Genomic DNA, 19,644 nt, shown 5'->3' with positions numbered 1-19,644 from the left:
GCCCTTCCGCATGGCTCCAGGGGTGAGAGGACGGAGGGAGGGGAGAGGTAGGAAGAGAGAAGAAAACAGAAGCAAAGTGAGGCAGAGCCAATGAAAATGCCCACAGATATAAATGACTGGCCCCTTCTTCCTCAGGGTTTGAAAAAATCGGCTGGTATGAAGGACTCAAAGAGAAATACAGCACAGCGATCCCCAGCGTCACCGTCCCAAACACGACGTGCCACCTCCCACGCCCGGATGCCTTCCACATGCTTAGGGACCCTATCACTGGGGACATCCCTTGGCCTGGCCTGATATTCGGCCTCTCGGTGCTGGCCCTTTGGTGCTGGTGCACGGACCAGGTAAAGTTTGTCCCATGCACTCGCTCCTTCCCCCGGTGCTTCACTGCAATGTCATTTCCATGCCACATCATGGGTTACAGAGGCAGTGAAATGACGCTTGATGGGGTGGGGGTGGCCTCTTTGGGGGGGGCGGGTTTAATAGGCCACCGCAACACGTGCCTCAGTTTCCCCATCTGTAACCCAGCAGTAAAAATGCCCCTTTTTGTCAAATGCTTTGAAAGCCACACATGGAAAGCACTGTAAGACATGCTGAGTTTTACAGGGCCACAAATCAGATTACCTTTGCAGTGCCTCTGCAGTTTACCTGGTCACGGGCTAGGAATCTAGCGTGACATTTATTAAGCAAATAAGCCACCCAGGTGATGCAAGAAAGCCAAGCAAACTGGGTTCGTTCCTTCGAAGCCCCTTCTCAGTGGTAAAGGTAGGGAATGCCGCACTGTGTGCTGTATCACACCTGACCCTAAGCTCTTGTCCAGTGCTGGTGGGTGCGTGGTTAAGCACCTGATGTCTTTCACCCAAGAGCTGGCTGCATTTCAGGGGACGAGGAAATGATTCCTGTGAGGGTAAAAGAGTAATTTCCCCAGCTTCATAGTTAGTCCGCGCACCATTCAGGGATGGCAGCAATAGTAAACTGAACGACAGAGATCTGCTGTTCGGGAGAGCCTTGCTGTGGGGTTGCAAAGTGCCCTTGGGTTCTCTGGGACACACATCCTCTCACAATGCAAGGGGTTTTCCTCTCCTTTTTCTCTCCACAGGGTTTTCTTTTAATGCTTTCCCTTTTCCCACTGATGCAGGTGATAGTCCAAAGGTCCCTCTCCGCCAAGAGCATCTCTCATGCGAAGGGTGGATCAGTGCTGGCAGGCTATTTGAAAATACTCCCTATGTTTTTCATTGTCATGCCGGGTATGATCAGCAGAGCCCTCTACCCAGGTAAGGCTGCTTGCCCCACTTGCATACTCCATCCATGGGTTATGAATATGATTTCCTTGTGCAGGAGCTTCCGATGGATGCAAAACCATTCGACGTTAGAAGCCCAGACTCCGGGGTACCGTGCACAAAACACCCCCTGCCAATTAGCATTTCCATATATAGATGGAAACCCCCAGACCCTACCTCCCCCTCGAAGTTTGGGCCATTTCTTCTGTAGCTGTGGCCCAAGCACTAAGTGCATGGGCCACAGTGCCATCTCGTGGGCGCTGCTTTTACCTGCCAGGAGGCAGCTGGAAATGTGTTTCGAACCACTGGTCAGAGGCTCTCTTGCTATGTGACGTCCTGGTTTTGCGTCCGTTCTGTGCAGAGTTTGCAAAAGGCTACTGTGAGATGGAGGTCTGAAATAACCCTTGCCCACCCCTGCAGCTATTGTCTTGATTTATTTGAAACACCCAAGGGATCAAAAATTAGCTCTTCCCCGTGTATGTCCTCTAGAGGAAGTAGATGTGTTACAACTGGCTTGGGTTTTTTCCCCCCCCTTGTCTGCTACAGATGACGTGGGATGCGTGGACCCAAAAATCTGTGAAAAGGTCTGTGGAGCAAAAGTGGGTTGTTCTAACATCGCCTACCCAAAGCTGGTGATGGAGCTCATGCCCATAGGTGAGGAAGCTTTGCTGCTCTGGTTGTGGCCGAATGTGCACACTCAAGTACTGTGCAATGGTAGTCTTTTCTGTTATAAATACAAGAAACTAATTTGCTATCAATATAAGCCGGGTTGTAGAAACAAATTAAAAGATAGCAATGTTTTCATTACACAGCAAAAGTATCTGCGTGGGTTTATAATATAGATATCCATTTATATGCATGTGGGTTTGATTATACAGATAGCTGGATAAATAAAACTAGATGGGTTGGTATTGAGATGGTAAGTGTTCACTGTAACTGCTCAAAAGGCACAAAATATCATCAGAGTTTTAAAAAAAAAAGCCACAAACATTTTTTTCAGCTAATCTTTTCAGTTTTTATATAGTAATGACATATTAAAATACCATAGAACTATTAAATGGCATTGATAACACATTAGTGCTAATAGTAATTAATAACAGAGCATTATGGAAGTCCTCTAATGTGTTTTATGAACTATTTTAATAGAATATCAATGCATGGTTGGCATATTTGACCTATATGTGATGTGTATTGATGGGTATAATATGACAGATCAAGTAGTGTAGGTAAAAGGAGTAAATGGAGTGAAGCGGGGATTTCTGTTAAGATTTAGGTCTCCGATTTTAAATGCAGAATCCGCACTTACTTTCTGACCTTCTAATTAACTCTGCTTTGCGAAGGGGATGCACAGTATTTGCAGGTTGCTAAATTCTGAGTTTGCTATCACCAGGTGACTTAGCATTATGAGTTATTTGAAGCAGGTCTTACGAGCCGGCCTTTAAAAATGAGTGTTGCTGCTCTCCAGTCTTGCAGGGTCCCATAATGACAAGCGTTCATCTGAGCCCATTTCAGCTGGACCGGGTGGGAGAACACCAGTGTAAAAAACACTGAATTAGAATAAATAAATGCACGGACAGCACTGTAAACTCTGAAGTAGGAGCATGAAGGCCGAAACTCTGTACCCGATTGTCATTCCCGGTTTTCCAGGACTCCGGGGTCTGATGATCGCTGTGATGATGGCAGCCCTCATGAGTTCCCTCACCTCCATCTTCAACAGCAGCAGCACGCTCTTCGCCATCGATATCTGGCAGAGGGTCCGCAAGAAGGCTTCAGAGCAGGAGCTCATGATTGTTGGCAGGTCCTCGCCCTTCCATGTGGCTTTGCTGAGAGCTGTTCTGGCTGAGCACATTTGTCTTGTCCTTGTCTGTTTAGATTAGAGTTTAAACTCACTAGACCATCCTAAGCTGGACTCACGGAGAAAGCTGAGAAACCCAGAGCATGTCAATAAGGAGAGTGGGCTCCGAAAGAGATGGTTTTTTTTCCCAGCCTGTACCCGGTGGAGATTTGACTACAGAGCAGGTTGAACCCATCACGGATGCAGATCATTTATTACTATCTGGTCTCTAACCAACATAAAGACCTGCCTTAACTCTTGCGGGGTTTGTGGCTCTCTCTATAGGCAGACTTTCACTATACAGCAAGTTGAACCCATCACGTATGCAGCTAATTTATTGTTATCTGGTCTCTAACCATGACATAAGGACCTGCCTTAACTCCTGGGGTGGGGTGTGGCTCTCTCTCTAGGCAGATTTTCACTATACAGCAGGTTGAACCCATCATGGATGCAGATCATTTATTACTATCTGGTCTCTAAACTTGACATAAGGGCCTGTCTTAACTCTTGGGTGGGGGGGTTGTGGCTCTCTCTATAGGCATACTTCGGCATTGCGCTACGTCAGGGTAGGAGGGCAGTGCTCCAGCTAACAGCTGGAAACAGCATCCTGTCCCCCAGCGATCAGCCTGTCGTTGGAAACCACAAATATTAAGAAAGCCCCGTGGGCTAAGTGAAGGATATGGAGTGAGCGATCGCATATCCCATCCCCGCAGTGCATCGAGGTGGAAAGTATCAACTGCTGTAGAGTACTTGGCAGCACTGCCTAACAGAAAGGACAAAATGAAGGAGGATCTTGGATGCAGCTGAAGCTGCTGGAGTGATTTTAATAAGCAGACGGGAGTGACCTTAGCTGGAAATTGGCTAAGCCTCCAGGGTTACCGCCCCTGCTCTTATGCAAGCTGAATTTAATGACCACGAGTTGTCAGGTCTTCAATCTTCATCTCATCTAAGAGACAGTGTCTTTGCCAGCACCGTGCCTGCTAAAAACACATCCAGCTGTTGGGTCAACCAGGCCTCACCTACACACCATGTACAGACTTACCAACTCCTTGCAATTCCTGCTGTTGTCTCGGGATTGGGATTGAGACAAGACTCAGCTAGTCAGGGTGATACGGCTCTTCCTCTAGGGGTGGGTCATTTCTTTCCTGCCTGATGTCACAAGGAGATTCCCCTCCGGGATTTCAGCCCCAACGAGACCCCCCCTCTCTAGGTGCAATTCATTTCCTTCTCTGGTCAGACTCCAGCATTGCATTACATGAGGGGCATCTTTTCCCCTAGGGATTTCATTTTCAGGTGCATAAGAAATTAATATTTTCTGTTTCTCTCTCCAGAGTCTTCATTCTCATCCTTGTCGTCATCAGCATCCTTTGGATTCCTCTCATTCAGACGGCCAACAGCGGCCAGCTCTTTGACTACATCCAGTCCATAACCAGTTACCTGGCCCCACCCATCACTGCCCTCTTCCTCCTGGCCATCTTCTGCAAGAGGATCAATGAGCCTGTAAGTGAGGAGCCAAGTTGATGGTGACAAAAATGCATCCTTTTTTGCGGAGGCACATTGCTCCTACCAGGCTTTCCCTGATCAGGACCCCCAGGAGTAAAGGGAGACTTGGTTGTTTGGGCTGCAGAGTCGGAGTCAGCTAGGGCAGGGTCGAGGTGGTATGTCGGCCACTATTGAATAGTGGGGAGCATCATTTCACTCACTTCCCCAGCCCCAAGCGTCACTGCTGGGCACGGGTCTGTGCCTATACCGGGGACCGGCTTGCTCTATGTATTCTCCCATCGCAGCTAGCCGGTGGCAGTCAGACAGCCACAGGATGGTGCGAGTTGGCAGGTTGCAGTCTGGTGTCTCGTGGGCGGGCATCGGCATCTCAGCACCCATGTGGCTTTACAAGCTTTGAGCACAAATACGGGCTTTGACACGAACTGCTTTCCTCTTCCTTGCTATCTGGCACGGTTATACAGATGCCCATAACCTCTTATTTCCTTTTCCCCATGTGTCCTTGGCAGGGGGCTTTCTGGGGCCTCATGTTTGGCCTGGTGGTCGGCCTCATTCGGATGATCATGGAGTTCTGCTATCAGACGCCGTCCTGCGGTGAGGAGGACCCCAGACCCGGCGTGCTGAAGGATTTGCACTACCTCTACTTCGCGCTCATCCTCTGCGGGCTCACGGCCATCGTCATCGTCTTTGTGAGTCTCCTCACCCCGCCGATCCCAGAAGAGAAGGTAAGCAGCTCCCAGCGCTCTGGAGACCACTGGTACAAAAGCAAACCCAGAGCCACCGACCCAGAAATGAAGGGGTGAAACCACAGGGAGAGCATCCCTGCTGCTCTCTGTAGTCAGGAGGCAGCTTCACTCACTCGTATCCAGGCTTGGCAGACGTGGGACACTTATGATAGCTGGGCTGACGCTTCTTAGGGCTGTCTCAAGAGCAGCCCTTTAAATGCACACCTTATTAAAGCCCACTCTGCCCTTTGCTTTATTCCCCAAACGACTCTACAGTCGGTTCAGATCCCTCTTTCCTATAGCCGAGATATCAGCTTATCATGCTCATGCTCCTAAAGCAGCACCTGCTCCAAACCCTTTGGTTTCCCAGGGCTCATCGTGTTAATGCTTCTGGAGACACGCTTGCAATTGAGTGCCAGTTCCCCTGCTGTGCTCAGACACCGCCACACATCATCTCTGGGAGGGAAGGAAAAAGAAGGGGATAACAACAGTCATATTATAGGGGAAGCTGAGGAGGAATTAAAGGGATCTAACTGAAGCTGCTACCATATTTCAGCAGAGCCCACATCAATCTTGCAGGCAAACAAGATTAATATCTTTGCAACGCCGGCACTTAGAAAAATAACGTTTCGTCCCAACGTGATCTCAATTACATTTAACAACTTGGAGTCACTGCGCAGAAGGGAGCAACTCGCTTTTACTTGCTGCATTCGAAGAGACCACTAAATGAAGTTTACGGTGTTATTTAGCATTGTCTTAAAGAGACCCTGCTGAGTAGATGAGGGATGACGGTAGGCAGGAGGTAGATGTGTATGCAGCAGTTGAGGACAGCAGCAGGGCAGGTTTTCTGGGTAGACCTTTTAAACAGGGTTAATTATGACACCGACCCCTTGGACTTCAGCAATGATACAGAGCCACGCAGGAGACTGTTCGTTCCTCTAGAGAGCAAAGGGATTGATATCAAGATGTTAGTGTGTGAAGGGGATGATGATGATGACAGGCCAGGAGGTATCAAGCCAGCAGTGGAGTTCCTTTGAGATCAGTCATGAGAGTAAGGCTATTAGTAGTTTCATTAAGGACATGGTGCCATCGGCAAATATCATCACAAAAGCCTGCTTTTGGGGCCAACGTTGTGAGGCATTGTCCTAGAAGAGTATATCACCTAGGACAAATTGGATGACCTTGAGGACTGCCACAATGAGACTGGAATAACATGTAATAGTGAAAAATGCAAAGCTGGACACTGGTTTACCATAGTTTCTTGCAGAGCACATACCCCTGCAAATAAGACATGTACCTTGTTTCGGGGAAATCAGAATGAAGAACAAATTGATTTTTTTTTTTAACCTGGAGCTATAGCTGCACCGAGTAGGGATGGCCCTAATTGTCAGCTCACTCGCCCTCCTTTTCCTGCTCAACCAAAAGCTGAAACTGTGAGTGAAAACCGGTCAGATTTACAATTCTGAAAAGAGATAAAAACAGTTATGTAGGACTGTGAAATAGGAGGAGAGAGACCCAGGCATAGCTAATAGACACCAACATCACTGAAAGAAAGCTTAGCTTGCTTAGTGGAGTATCAAGCCCATTAAAAATGGAGATGGTCACACATACCTTTACTCCAAAAATTAGCCTTCCACAATTGCCATGGCTGATTTTTCTGCCCAAAATACAAGCACCCCCCCGCCCCACTTTGATTCATGCTTGACCCAAAGTTTAAAACCAACTGACGGATCACAGCAGTGGTATTTCTATTCCAGCAAGTAAGGGAGTCAATTGACTTAATGGGTCTTGGCTCTTCAAGTGCTGCCCTTTTTTATGGGCTTGATTTATATTAGGATACCAAGCCGGTCAAGTTCCCCCCGGGAAAGGTATGTGTGATATACCAGTAAATATGGTAATAGCGAAGCTAACATTTGCAAGGCGTGATTTCATCGGTTCGTTATGAGATGGAGAAAGCCTTGGCTGTGTGAGTCTATCATAGGGTGACAATACTAATGGTCACATCTCATGTGATGTGACCATGAGAGGGAAAAAAAAAACCCAACAAACCCCCTGCAAAATTTAGGGTGTGTATGACACAAAGTATTCCCAGCAGAGGTAGATAGGGAAATATGTATACCTACTGTGCAAGGCACTGGTGAATGCCTTTCAAGGCATCTGGCACGTTGGGTGCCATTCTTGTCACCCAGGTTTGAGAAAGACCAATTCAAACAGGGATGGGTGCAAAGAAAAGGCTACAAATAGGACGGGGAGAGTGGAGAAACTGCGAGGAGGGAAGCCTATACGAGCTGGGCACGGTTCGCTTAGCAAACCAGACTGGGGACTCTGCAACCTTTGTATGAGCCAGTGGTGGCATGCCCAGGGCTGGAGGGCCGGGGCTGCGATCAAAGTGGTCCATTGGGGTGAATTGCCAGGCAAACGGTGCTCTGTGACACTGCGTGGGCTGCCCGCATGATCCCACGGCAGTTCCCTAATGGAGTTTTCTCCATTGTGGAGTCAGGCCCAGGACTATGGCAAGGTGGTGACCTGAGGTGGGAAAGCAAGGGCTAAATCCTGGCTGACTTGCACACGACTTGCTTATACAGGTGGTAACTGCCCTTCCTGGTCTGGGCAGTGCTTAATTTGGGATGTGGTAGGGATACAAAGTCAAACCACACCTCGGGGTGAGGAGCTGCTAGAACCCGGGTCTCTTGCTTCCTGGGTCAGTGCCCGGCTGTTGGGCTAAAAGGGGGCAAGTGTTCCCCCCATCCTCCCTTTTCCTTCTGCCATGTGCGGACATACCTGGCAACACTTCTACCACAGGTGGGAATAGCCTCTAAATTGTGTGAAAGTGCCAAAAACGGCCCTTTCTGTCTCTGGGAGTGTCTCCTGGGCTTGTAGAAGTGGCAGAGGATTCGCCTTAAGTGCCTGTCTGTGACTCACGTACCCAGATGCCCTTGACATTGAGTCGTTCACCTGGCATGACTCTGAGCAGCTGAACTTGTTCTGGAAAGAAACCTGACGTCTTCTACCAAGGCCCCACTCAGCCAGGAAGGCGGGATGGATCGAGCACTGACAGGGGAGTCAGGATGCCTAAACTTGCTGCTTCCCTGCTGTGCGATTCAAGGCAGAATTTCCCGCTTATGAGTCAAAATAAGGATTTCCACCCTCTACATGCTTTGAGATCTGCTCATTGAAGACATGGTATAGAGGCAAGGCTTTATTATAACCATTCTGCCCAGTGAGAGGATCCGTGCCCTGCTACGGGAAGGTCTACAGACTGCACCAGCAGGTCAGACACTCCGCCGACCCCGGGGCCCTGCGTACCTGCCGGGACCGTACCGGGCTCCTGGAGTGGGGCAGCTCTACCAAGTGCAACTACCGAGCTCAGCTGTTCATCCCACTTCTGCTGCTTTGCACCAGTTGAGGCTCCAGACCCTGCATCTTTAAATATTGAATTTGTGCTTTGCAGATAGCAAATGGGTAGCAGGGAAAAAAGCGATTTGTATCTGATGTTGGAGTGGTACGGTTAATGTGCTGAGCTCTGAAATGAATTACACTCCAAGAACTGCAAGCAGTAGCATTTTTTCCTGCTGTTTTGGACACTCTCACATCCCCGCGGTGATTGATGCTGCGTTGGAAAACAAATATGCAAGGAATTTGTTTGGTATGCTCCAGAGTTCATATGTCTTCATTGTAGGTAGTCCATATTGTGTCACGCCGTCCTTGAAAACCCTGCAAAAGAGCTTACAATTAAATTTGAGACTGTGAAGCTGAAACACAACTGTCAGGTGCCAGATGGCATTTTGGAACGGAAGGATTTATTTCTAGTTTGCAAAAGGGAAACTTTGCCGAGTTCTCGCAAACTCTCTTGTCCAAGGAGAAGGCAGACGGGGAAAGGGAAGGCAGCTGCGCCTCGTTGCAGCGTATTGCCCTGTCACCCTAACGCCATGTGGTGAGGCCACCTGCCACATTGCCAGGGTCTCATGATGGAGTAGGAGAGCGGGCTTCAGAGCATGAGACTGATGCATGAGGAGGTCTGGTCCCCACGGTGCTGAATTCCTGTAGGATTGAGTCAGTGGAAGCTGGAAGCTCCTGTGAAAATCAAGCCCTAGGGAAGATACAAGGCAAGGATGAACCCAAGCTGGAGCCAAGCACTCTGGGACCATGAAGTTTTGCAAAGTAGGTCCAGGAGCTGACTCCTTTCCTCCCAAACCTCTGCTTGCAGCTGCTCCCAAGCAAGAGGCTGGAGGAAGGAGAAGGTGTGCCAGCTCGATGTGACAACAATGCAGGGCAGATCCACCCATAGAAATACCTGCCTCTTCCCCTCCATCCCAGAGTGCCTTTGGTGCACATGCCTTTAGGATGGAAGGAGGGATTCATAGGGGCGCCTTTGCCTCCTATGAAGGGGCATGTATGCACCAGAGAGCATGCTTCTCTCCCTAACATTGGACTTACAGCATTAGTGGGGCTGGCTGAATTGCTGGCTTCTACTCATTGTCCCCTGGCAGGTCACTCCATCATAGGGGGAAACATTTTCAGGCCATGTAGTTTCCTGCTGAGTTTAATCGAGCTCAGGTCATGGTTTTCCCACCTCCCTGTCGAGCACGGGATTGATCTCAAAGCACTTTTCAAGGTCCGGCAACTCTTATTCTTGTTCTGGTGCTGATGTAGAAACAAAGGGGCAGAAAAAGGCCAGGCCTGGCCAGAGTCTGCTATTCTCACTCCGGCCGAACAGTCGCATAGGCCATTGGCAGTCGTCAGCATTTAGCCCAAATGCTTCAGAGGCAGGATTCCCACAGAGCTGGTCCTATCTAACCCCACCCCAAACTCTTCTAGCTGACAATAAACATGACCCATCCCTTTGGGCACCCTCCATCATCACCTCCCCAAACTCCTTCTGAACATCCACCTGCATGTGGGTGCTCAGCCTGCGAGCGATGGGGCTCCCCCCGCACTTGTGGCTATAACAAAAAGACCGTGTAGCAATCCTCAGTCCTTTGCTCTTGAATTGCTTCTATCCAGAGATCTTGCCTGTCTTCAGGACTGAAGCTAATTCGTTATGCAGTCCAGCTCGCCCTGTTCTTCCGACCTTGTGTGTTTCTGTGTCAAATACTTTCCCGAGGTCCAAGCAAATTATGTTAATAATATCCCCCCTCCCCACAACCCCAGTCAGCATTTTTGTTTTTTTGCTTACTGCAAAATCTCAGCCCTGTTAGACACAATCTCCCTTTTGCAACGCCACATCGACGGCACTTAATGAGATCGCAGCCGCCTCCGTGTGCCACGGACTTGTCCTTGGCTTTCAGCGTCTATGTCAAGCTTCAGCGCTTGTCATTTTGAGGACATTTCAGGGAGCGGATAGGGCATGCTGTGAAAGTTTTACTGGAAGGAACATGCCAGTTCCTTCATGCAAAGGCATGAGAGGGTGCAAGAGGGAAGTGGGCACTCATGCCAGCCTGGGAAAGGTGTTTCATGACACAGGGACTAAAGCTGGAAGGAAAGATTTGTTTTTTCCTGTGGCAGTTTGGTGGGAGTTAGGTGTTCCTGCTACTATATGTGACCTTGAACATCTTTCTCCTTTGGGCCTTTAAAACCCCCCTTTCCACTTAGAATTGAGTTTCTGGAAATAAAGGTGGAAAATCATTGTGGGGTGTTTTTTTTTCATGAGAGCCAGGACTTGATCCTCAGGGTGCATTTACATGTGCTCTTGAATGTGCATTAGCCTATTTTAATGTGCATTAAAGCATCACTGAAAAAACATGCTATTTAGTGAATGCACATTAAAATAGGCTAATGCACGTTAATGAGCATGGTTTTTAAATGACATTTAATGTGCATGAGACAGGCTAATGCACATTTTCCTAGTACTTCACAGTGGAGAGCACTTTTACATGTGCTCCAGGGGTTGGGGGGCGGGAACAGCACTTGAATTAGAGCAGCTCCAAGAGCTATTCTAATTAAAATGCCACTGTGTCACTTGTATCGGTATCCCCACACTTAAAAATGGCGGCCAGGTTGCTTGAACTAAAGCTCATTTGACAAGCTTTAGTCCAAGCACCCCTGTCACCATTTTTAAGTGCAGGGATGCTGATACATGAGACCCGGGAACCTGCTGCAGTGCAGCAATTGCATGGTTAATAGCTTGTGTATAGGAGCCCAGAGGCACTCCATTTAATGTGCATTAACTAGCACATGTTAATGCACATGTAGATATGCCCAATAGGCATTTAACAGCCAAAATGCCTTGGAAAATCTGGCCCCCACAGCGTGCAAAACATTCAGCTTTCCCCCAATTTTGGTGCCTAAAGTTAGACCTGGCCTCTTCCAAATATTGATCTAAGATCAGATCTCATAGCAAAATTCTGGTCTGAATCCCATGCTTTGGGGAACCTGACACAGAAGACAACCATTTATGTCAGGGTTAAGGAGGAAAGAGAAAGTTTTGCACCTGCTTCTCTGCCCTGAAACTTTACAGTGACATTTCCCAAATGATAAAAAAAAAAAATTGAATCCTCAAGAAAGATGAGGATCATCAAATCAAAGTAATTTAGCACAACGTGACAAGAAAGATTAGCCCTGCCCGATGCTCATCTTGGTTGAAAATGATTTAAATAAAGCTATAAATCTTCTGGAGATTATGCAACATTTTGTGTCAGCTGGCAACTGCTGCCATGTAAGTGTGTGTGTGTGTGTGTGTGTGTGTGTGTGTGTGTGTGTGTGTGTGTGTGTGTGTAAAATTTAAAAATTAAACTCACGTTCCTTTTTAAGTGACCCATTTGAGAGCTGAATTTCCATTCAGGGAGAGGGGAGGAATCTTCTCCATTGACTTTGCCAGATGCATACGCTCCTCTGTGGCTCCAGTTCCTCCTGGTCCCAGTTGTTTGCAGAGAGGTGGGAGAGGGCTCGGTGGCCTCTATAGACAGGAATGAAAAAACATTGTCCCCACTGCTGTGCTGTGTAGGAGCACGGAGCAGCAGGGTCATTGCTAAGACCTGCATCCTCACACGGCGTCAGCGGCTCCCGTGCCCTGGAAATCAGTGGCAGTGAATCCCCTTTAGCTTCAAGGGGCCTGGCCAATGTGTTCACAACGGAGGTTTGTTAGTGATGACCCACAGACCAGTGAGCCCCGTGGTGTTAAGTCCTTAAGTGCTTTCTTGGATGTATCTCCATGGGCAGAGAAGCTGGAAGGCAGTGCTCCCTTGCATGCAAGTGCCTGGGGCCTGGCACTTTTCTGGGTTAACTGCTCACAGACTAGTGATTAGGGCTCTTTTCTGGGAATCAAGTGATGCAAAGTCAACCACCACCACTCCCCACAGGGCTCCTGCTCCCTGAACAAGTGTTAGGGTAGGCTCTTAGGGTAAAAGATAGGTGGGTCTTCTCAACTTTCATTTCCTCCCACCACCCTTGTCCTGCTTGCTCTGTGACTAATGCATCAATACTTACCGAGGCCCAAGGAGGCAATGGTGCAGGCCTGGCCCTGGTAGGAAGGGGACCCTCCACCCCTAAAACGGTTTATGTATTTGGCCCTTTAAAGCTAGATGCATCCTGGCACCGCTGAAGAGACCGCAGTGAACCAAGCACTGCCTTTGTGGACATGGGGGGGGGCACCAAAGCAGCCAGGACCATTGCAGCACCTGATTTCAGTGCTGCAGTCAGAGCCGGTGCTGCCCATAGACATGCTATTGTGGGGGACACTTGCTTCCTTCAGCTTGCTCAGGTCTGTGTTGAAGCTAGGGATTTGGCAGATGAAAGACAATCAGATAATTATCCCCTCCTTGTGTCTTCTACTTGCTTTGGACAATAACCTTCCAGGTGAGGGGAACATCACCCTTTCATCCCGTCCAAACCCACAACTGACCGCTGGTTTCAGCCCCAAACCAGATCATCATGAGCACAGAGGGTGTACTTTCCAAAAAAAAGTAGCCTTGCCCCATGCAAGGAAGGTCATTTCCAAAGGGTTAAAATGCTAGAAGCCAGTGACAAGGGCGAATGGCCTAAATGCAAACCACACAGCTGGGTCACACTTTAAGGCTACCCTGTGCTCCTGCTCCCAGCCAAAGCGCATGCTCTGCTCTTACCCTGGGAACTGTCAGGTGATAAACACCTTTGCTCTTGTGCTCACCCTCCATCCAGCTCGTGCAGCTGACCTGGTGGACTAGATACCACAATGCTACCATGGTTGACCTGGAGACCCACAAACACGAGTCCACGGAGATCAGTCCTTCCACAAGCGAGAATGATTTGGGGGCCGTGGACCCGGAGCATGGACATAAACCAGGAGGTAGGTCAACCGGCTCTGCTAGCTGTGTGTGCACCCCACGTGGAGCCCTGCATCGGGGCTGTACCTCTGGGTGGTGTCATGGTAGTTATGAATGGAGGTCTAGCTCATAACTGGAAATGGGGCCCTGCGTCTGGAGTTGAGGTCCCCATTGAGAAGCGCCGGGTCAGATTCTAGCCCCGTGGTTTCCAAATCCAATGGATATCCTTCCCTTGATGTCACGGGGCTCAGGAAAGGACATTAGAAAGAACCATGCAGTCAGTGATGGGGGTGTTTTTTGCATCTTGTCCATTAAGCTTGGGCTTACCCTCATGTGCCAACCCCTGAATGGAGCCAAAGGAGGCAGAAACCTCCCTGTCTGCTCTGACAGAACAGTGGTCGGGGTCCATTCGAGCCTGGACCAACCCAGCGCCTGCCGTAAATCCCTAAGCAAGTGGCCCTCTGAGTATACCCCTTCACAGACACTTCCCCTAAGACTAGAGCTGTCATGGACTTCAATGGTGCCTATGCTTCCAGCTGTACACATTAGGGCAGTGTGGGTAGGGCCTGAATGCACCGCACAGCATCTCTCTGCTGCTTGCTGGGACCTCTCATGAGGCTAGGGGTGAGCTGAACCCCCCACCATTGTGATGGGAGAGGGGTAGATCCAGGCTTCTTTAGGCCCCGGAAAAAAATATCCATGAAACCCGAGGGGTAAATAGCAACCTCAGCACCTAGGCAGAGATGCTGGGGAGTGCCAGAGTGGGCTGAGGGGTGCTTCTGGTGCCCCCTCTTAAATCAGCACCCAGGACCCTTGCCTTGCTTGCCCCACTGTGCTCAGGCTACAGCCACAAATGCCTTTACACGGCTCATGTTTTGTCTCCATTGCCTTTTCAATCGTTCCTGTGTCGAGTTTTTTGGTCTCTACGCAAGAGAAAGTTCCCACTGCTGAGCACTGCTCCATTCCAGCAACAACACTATAATCCAGCAAACCAGAAGCTACCAAAATGGTACTATGAGCCAATGAGTAGATGACTGGATCCTCCACCTGGCTCCATGCCTCAGTTTCCCCAATATATGACATGGCCATGCTTCCCGCCTCCCTTTAACCTTTAAGGATAAAAAGCGCTGCCCAAAATGTAGAGAGGAAATACCTGGGGAGGGGATAGCAAATATTTGGTAATGTAGATGATAGAAAGTTGAGCTAAAGAAGAGGAAAGAAGGAGCTGATGAGAGCTGAAGCATTTCCATATTCAGAGGTTTCCTCTAGAAAAGTATCCGGCATTTGGGGTGCATATTTTGAATTTAATCTACTCAAGTCCACAAAACAGTTACCTGTCTCTGAATAAATAAATACAAGAAGTGCCCTTTTGCATTGCTGGCTAGGCCAAGACCAGCCTTTTCTGTGCACATTGGTCCTGTTCATGTTACAGAGAGGCAAGAGATTAAAAAGTTATTTGCCAGTTTTTGGAGGAAGTTCGGGCAGCAGTTTAGCATAGCTGTTCAAGCGCATGATGTTATTTGTTTCTTATCAAGTCTTACTTTACCGGAACCAGCTCATCTGTTTGTAGACGGACGTCTTGGTAATTTGGTAATTAGCACTGATGGGAAAGGAAATACAGAACACACTAGACGACAGTTTAATGAGGTTTTTGGTAACACGTTTTTCAAGTTTTTATGACATTGTGCCTTTCACAGGAGGCTATATTTGGAAAGTGGAATATATACAATGCAAGGATGATAATTAAAAGGCATAATGCAGGCAGCGCTTTACTCATGATAAACAGGATATGAGCCCCGTGACTGAGACCGTGACAGACTAGAGCTGTCATGGAGGCTGGTGAAGACAGATATGAGGAGAAATAAGAACAATATTTTCTTTCCCCTTTTTAACATTTGCATGTAATGAGTTTCCCCCCTTTATTAAGGTTAAATTTTGCAGGGCACCCTCTGCCTGAGCCTAGATGGGCAGATGAAAGCTGAGAGCTGATAGGAGCATCTCCTGAAAAATGCGAGCCAGGTTGTTGTTTCATGCGAGCTTTTTGCCAACATGGCCATTGACTTGGGTCACTCACCTGGAGATACTCAATGTCTGACAAAGAGGCTGAGCCCTCTATTCAAGCGCTGGGCACCCAGAAGTTCAACAATGCAGTCTTTCCTGCCCAAGTGCAGGAGGGCTGGACCTGATGAGCTGTAAGGTCCCTTCCAGCCCCCAACAACCATGAAACGTGAAGTTCAACAACTTACGTAGCCTCTTTCTGCCTCTGTTTCTATATTGCTGCTTCTATAGCCAAGCAGGGGGCAAAAGCAACACGAAGAACAGACCAAGCACTATTGAAAGGCCCTCACAGCCAGGCTCAATTATTCCCTGCGTGTAAAATGGCCATTGCTGTTTCAAAAGAGCTTGACCGGTACACCAAATCCCATTCTTAGAAGAACTAGCAGGGAGGCTTATTCACAGCAATATGCTGTTTGAGGGGGGAAATGTTTGAGCCACACAGCCACCATGGTGCTCAGACTGTCCATTTTGCTTGTAAAAGCATTATAGGAAAAGCCTTTCCTGAGCTTCAAGCCATTGGCTCCTTGACCGGCAATCAGAGGAGAGGGGGAATAACTCTCGGCCATGGAGAATGTGGCAGAGTATGACGGCTTTCCACCCCAGATCCCCTCCAGAGGCAGTGTTTGCACCTGGGTTGTGTGGTCTATGTGTTGGGTATCAGGCCATGGGGAGGAGAGCAGGATAACCCATGGTATGGATGCCCTCTCTCTGCATTTGTTCCCTGCAGAAGCAGAGATGCCATGTTGGAAGAAGACGTACTTTTGGTTCTGTGGGATATCTACCAACTCAACGCCCACCTTGACCAAGGAAGAGAGAGCAGCCCAAGAGCAGAAACTCACCAGCATCGTAGAGAAGCCCCTGTGGAAGACAGTTTGTAATGTAAACGCTTTGCTCTTGCTGGTTATCAATGTGTTTCTCTGGGGATATTTCGGTTGAGGTGGGAGCCGGGGCTGCAGGCAGTCCTCAACCTACCTGGCTTGGATTCAGAACCACTACGGATGCTAATTGAAAAGAACAAATTAATCTCCTCCTTCTCCTCTTCACCCCAGCTTGGAGCCAGCAGGTGACGGAGACAACTGACTGGCCTTTAGGCTCTAGCACGCTTCTTGTGCAACTTCCAGTAATACACTGGTGGTAGGAAAAGGTTGTAGCCCGATGGATTTCCCACGGGGAACAATAAAGCCCGGTGTGACCTGGATTCAGAACCAAACCAGCCTCAGCATTCGCAGGTTTTCAGGGCAGGATTTGACTCGACTCAAAAAGCAGGAGTCAACAATGAGTCTTAGAGCCAAGCTCAGGTCTAAGGAAAGATTGGGGGTTATTCGATTCTGGAGGCGTTGGCTCAGGCCAATATCTGGTGCCTTGGCCTGTTCTCTTCTTTATGCTTGTTTTACCTTTGACCTTAATGAATTTATTTCTGATTTCCAGTGATAGGCAGGGCAAGAGGCTCGGGCCAGGGTCATTACTATAGCAGACAAAAAAATTCCCATTACAACCTCCATGACTACCTTGCTGCCCCAGATCAGCGTTATGGGCCATCCCCATATGGACCAACAAAAAGACCTATGTCTGCCCATCAAGCCACCAGCACAGTCCCTATAAGCAAGCCCTGAATGGTGGATTTCACCCCTTGTCTTCAGACTGCTCCAATGCGCATTGTAGCTATCGGACCCTTCCTGAACATCCAAGCTAAGACTTAGCTCAGTGTTGTGAGCGGGACAGCCTCTTAACCAACCAGAGACACCTCTAGGTTAGCCTAGCAAAACAACCCTAAATTATCTGTTAGCCTATCAAAAACAACCCTAAGGTATGCATCAGCCAACCACAAAGAATAGCTGGATCAGCCAAGCAGAGAGAACCCAAAGGTCCAAGTGTTGCCTGCAAATATCATTTTCAATATCTATAGGGTACAACTGAGTCATGTCTTTCCACTCCTGAGGGACCATACGCCTCGATGGTCATGCCTGGACCACTATTTATGCATTGAACTAATGTTGCCTTTTAACAATGTTACCAGCAATAAAAGACCTTTAAAAATAGTGAAGTACTATTTACGGTTATTTTTATAAGGGGTCATTTACGTCTCAGTAACGCCTGAAGACCCCCCCACAGCCCAGGTCCCCACTGTGCTGGAGGCTCCACAGTAAATGACAAGCTTTGCCCCCCACACTCCATAGATCTGGTCCTTTATGCATGCCCAGATGTTCTCTAGTCTTGACAGGGATGAATTGAGCACCATGTATCACAGGTCTAAGCCTGATCATGCTCTACCAACAAGGTGTTGCTCTGCTCAGATGCCTTAACATGCTCAATCCCGTAGGCTCTCTCAGACCATGTCTACTTTGTGCCAGCAGGATGAGGCTACCATGCTCCTTGCTAATACCACCACAGCTTCCTCTGGGACTATTTCCTTTCAAACCATAGCCTTGTGATTGCAGCACTTGCTCATGGAAGTGAGAGACTTTGACTTTTCTCCCTTCTATGCCTATAGGGATTTGTGACTATTGCTTCCAGACATTGCTTTAACCACCAGCCTGTAGGCTGTTTCGGTTTGGTTTTTTTTGGTGGAGGTAGGGGGGTGGGCATTGGCCAGATGAGTCCCCTAGCCACTAGGTTTTAGTCAAGGTCACTTTCCGTCCCTCCTTCTCTTTGACCTAGTGAATGCTTTGCTGCACAACGGGCCCAACGTCAACCGAAGAAGACCTACAGTAACCTCTAACATGGTGGTCAGGGTCCTCTCTTGAGATGTGAGAGGCATGGATTTAAACCCTATCAGGCAGAGGAAGGAAACAAAACCCAACAAACATGAGTCTCTCACTTGGGAGGAGGGTTGGGTAGGCACCTCCAGGTCTTTTATTGGATCTAGAACTTGTAGACTTAAGCATCTTGGTGATGAGACCTGGGAGATGGATGAAACTTGGCCACCTGGGGGGAGGTGGGCAGAGAGGATGAGAAATAACAACAGTGGGTGAAATTTTGGCCACAGCAAAGTCAGCAGCAAAACTTCCCTCGTCTTCCATGGGGTCCGGGTTTCAACAGGATGGCTAAAAACTGGGCACATGCCTGATTAGGAACAGCACCAGCTGCTTCTCACCTGGCTGGCCACTACCAGACAGCCTATCCCACCTACAAGCCCATCCTCTCCTCTGAGCCTAGGCCATTCCTCCTTGGTACCAAAACCCTGAGGTGGAAAGCGTACGGTCCCTGGCTTTTTAAAAACATGCGGGTTTTTAATGCTTCCCTCCCAAAAGAGGAGGCTTACCCTGCCTTTCCTTAAAGCATCCAGCAGCAACTGTGGCCACTTCTACAGCTAGGTGGTCTCCTGGGCTGCCCTGCTTCGTGCAGGAAGGAAGGCTTGGGCTTTTGCCTTTCATTTTGAAATGAGCCGGTGGGCGGGGGGGTGGCTTCACATCTGGACATGCTGTGCAGGCCGCCCAGCCTGGCTTCCACACCCCATGGAGCCGAGTGCAGCGCTGTGTTTCTTCCCTTGCACAGACAAGCGTGCAATGCTTGCTCTATGGAATTGGCCAGCTTTAATAAGCAGCTGTGTGGCCAGCTGTCTCCCGCTAGGGAATCTGGAACATCATCCCTGGGCTTCATCTAGCATTGTGATGGCCTCTTGCTGAGTGCCAGCTCCTCATCCGATCCAAATCGCTTTACATTGCAGTAGCACAGGGAGGGGGAGTCTGTTGTTGCTGCCATGAAATAATACCATGCTTCACCTTCTGAAGAGGAGAATGATGCAAAAGTACTTTCCAAGTACTTTTGGTGTTGGTATGCGACCAACACATGCATATATGCACTATGCCTAAGGCAACGAGGCTCTTGGATACATCATGTCTATCTATAGCTTCCCAGTTTATCCATCCACCTAATGGACCAGGATACCTTCAGCTTCATGGTCCTGCCAAGACATACTACAGAATTTGGAGGAAAGTACTTTTGCAAGTGATAAAAGATCTTGGTCTTACTAAAAACTGGATGGAAGACTGCACCCTCCCCTTGCAGTA

At 48.7% G+C, this 19,644-nt stretch overlaps 1 protein-coding gene across 1 annotated transcript in view; it reads left to right on the top strand.

Moving 5' to 3' along the window:
- Positions 1 to 17,673, top strand: part of SLC5A9 (solute carrier family 5 member 9) — a 31,993-nt gene extending 14,320 nt beyond the window's left edge. The window contains exons 7-14 of the mRNA XM_019501344.1: positions 136 to 341; positions 1,136 to 1,271; positions 1,824 to 1,931; positions 2,925 to 3,075; positions 4,443 to 4,611; positions 5,121 to 5,336; positions 13,452 to 13,599; positions 16,362 to 17,673. Of these exons, the coding sequence (XP_019356889.1) occupies positions 136 to 341; positions 1,136 to 1,271; positions 1,824 to 1,931; positions 2,925 to 3,075; positions 4,443 to 4,611; positions 5,121 to 5,336; positions 13,452 to 13,599; positions 16,362 to 16,570 (1,343 nt within the window). The 3' untranslated portion in view covers positions 16,571 to 17,673. The remainder of the gene's footprint in view (positions 1 to 135; positions 342 to 1,135; positions 1,272 to 1,823; positions 1,932 to 2,924; positions 3,076 to 4,442; positions 4,612 to 5,120; positions 5,337 to 13,451; positions 13,600 to 16,361) is intronic.
- The last annotated feature ends 1,971 nt before the right edge of the window (positions 17,674 to 19,644 follow it).

This window comes from Gavialis gangeticus, unplaced genomic scaffold (genome assembly GCF_001723915.1).
Source record: "Gavialis gangeticus isolate Ggan-Ray unplaced genomic scaffold, GavGan_comp1, whole genome shotgun sequence".
Classification (NCBI taxonomy): Eukaryota; Metazoa; Chordata; order Crocodylia; family Gavialidae; genus Gavialis; species Gavialis gangeticus.
The sequence above is the reverse complement of the archived record's forward strand: the minus strand, read 5'-3'. Positions and strand labels throughout refer to the sequence as shown.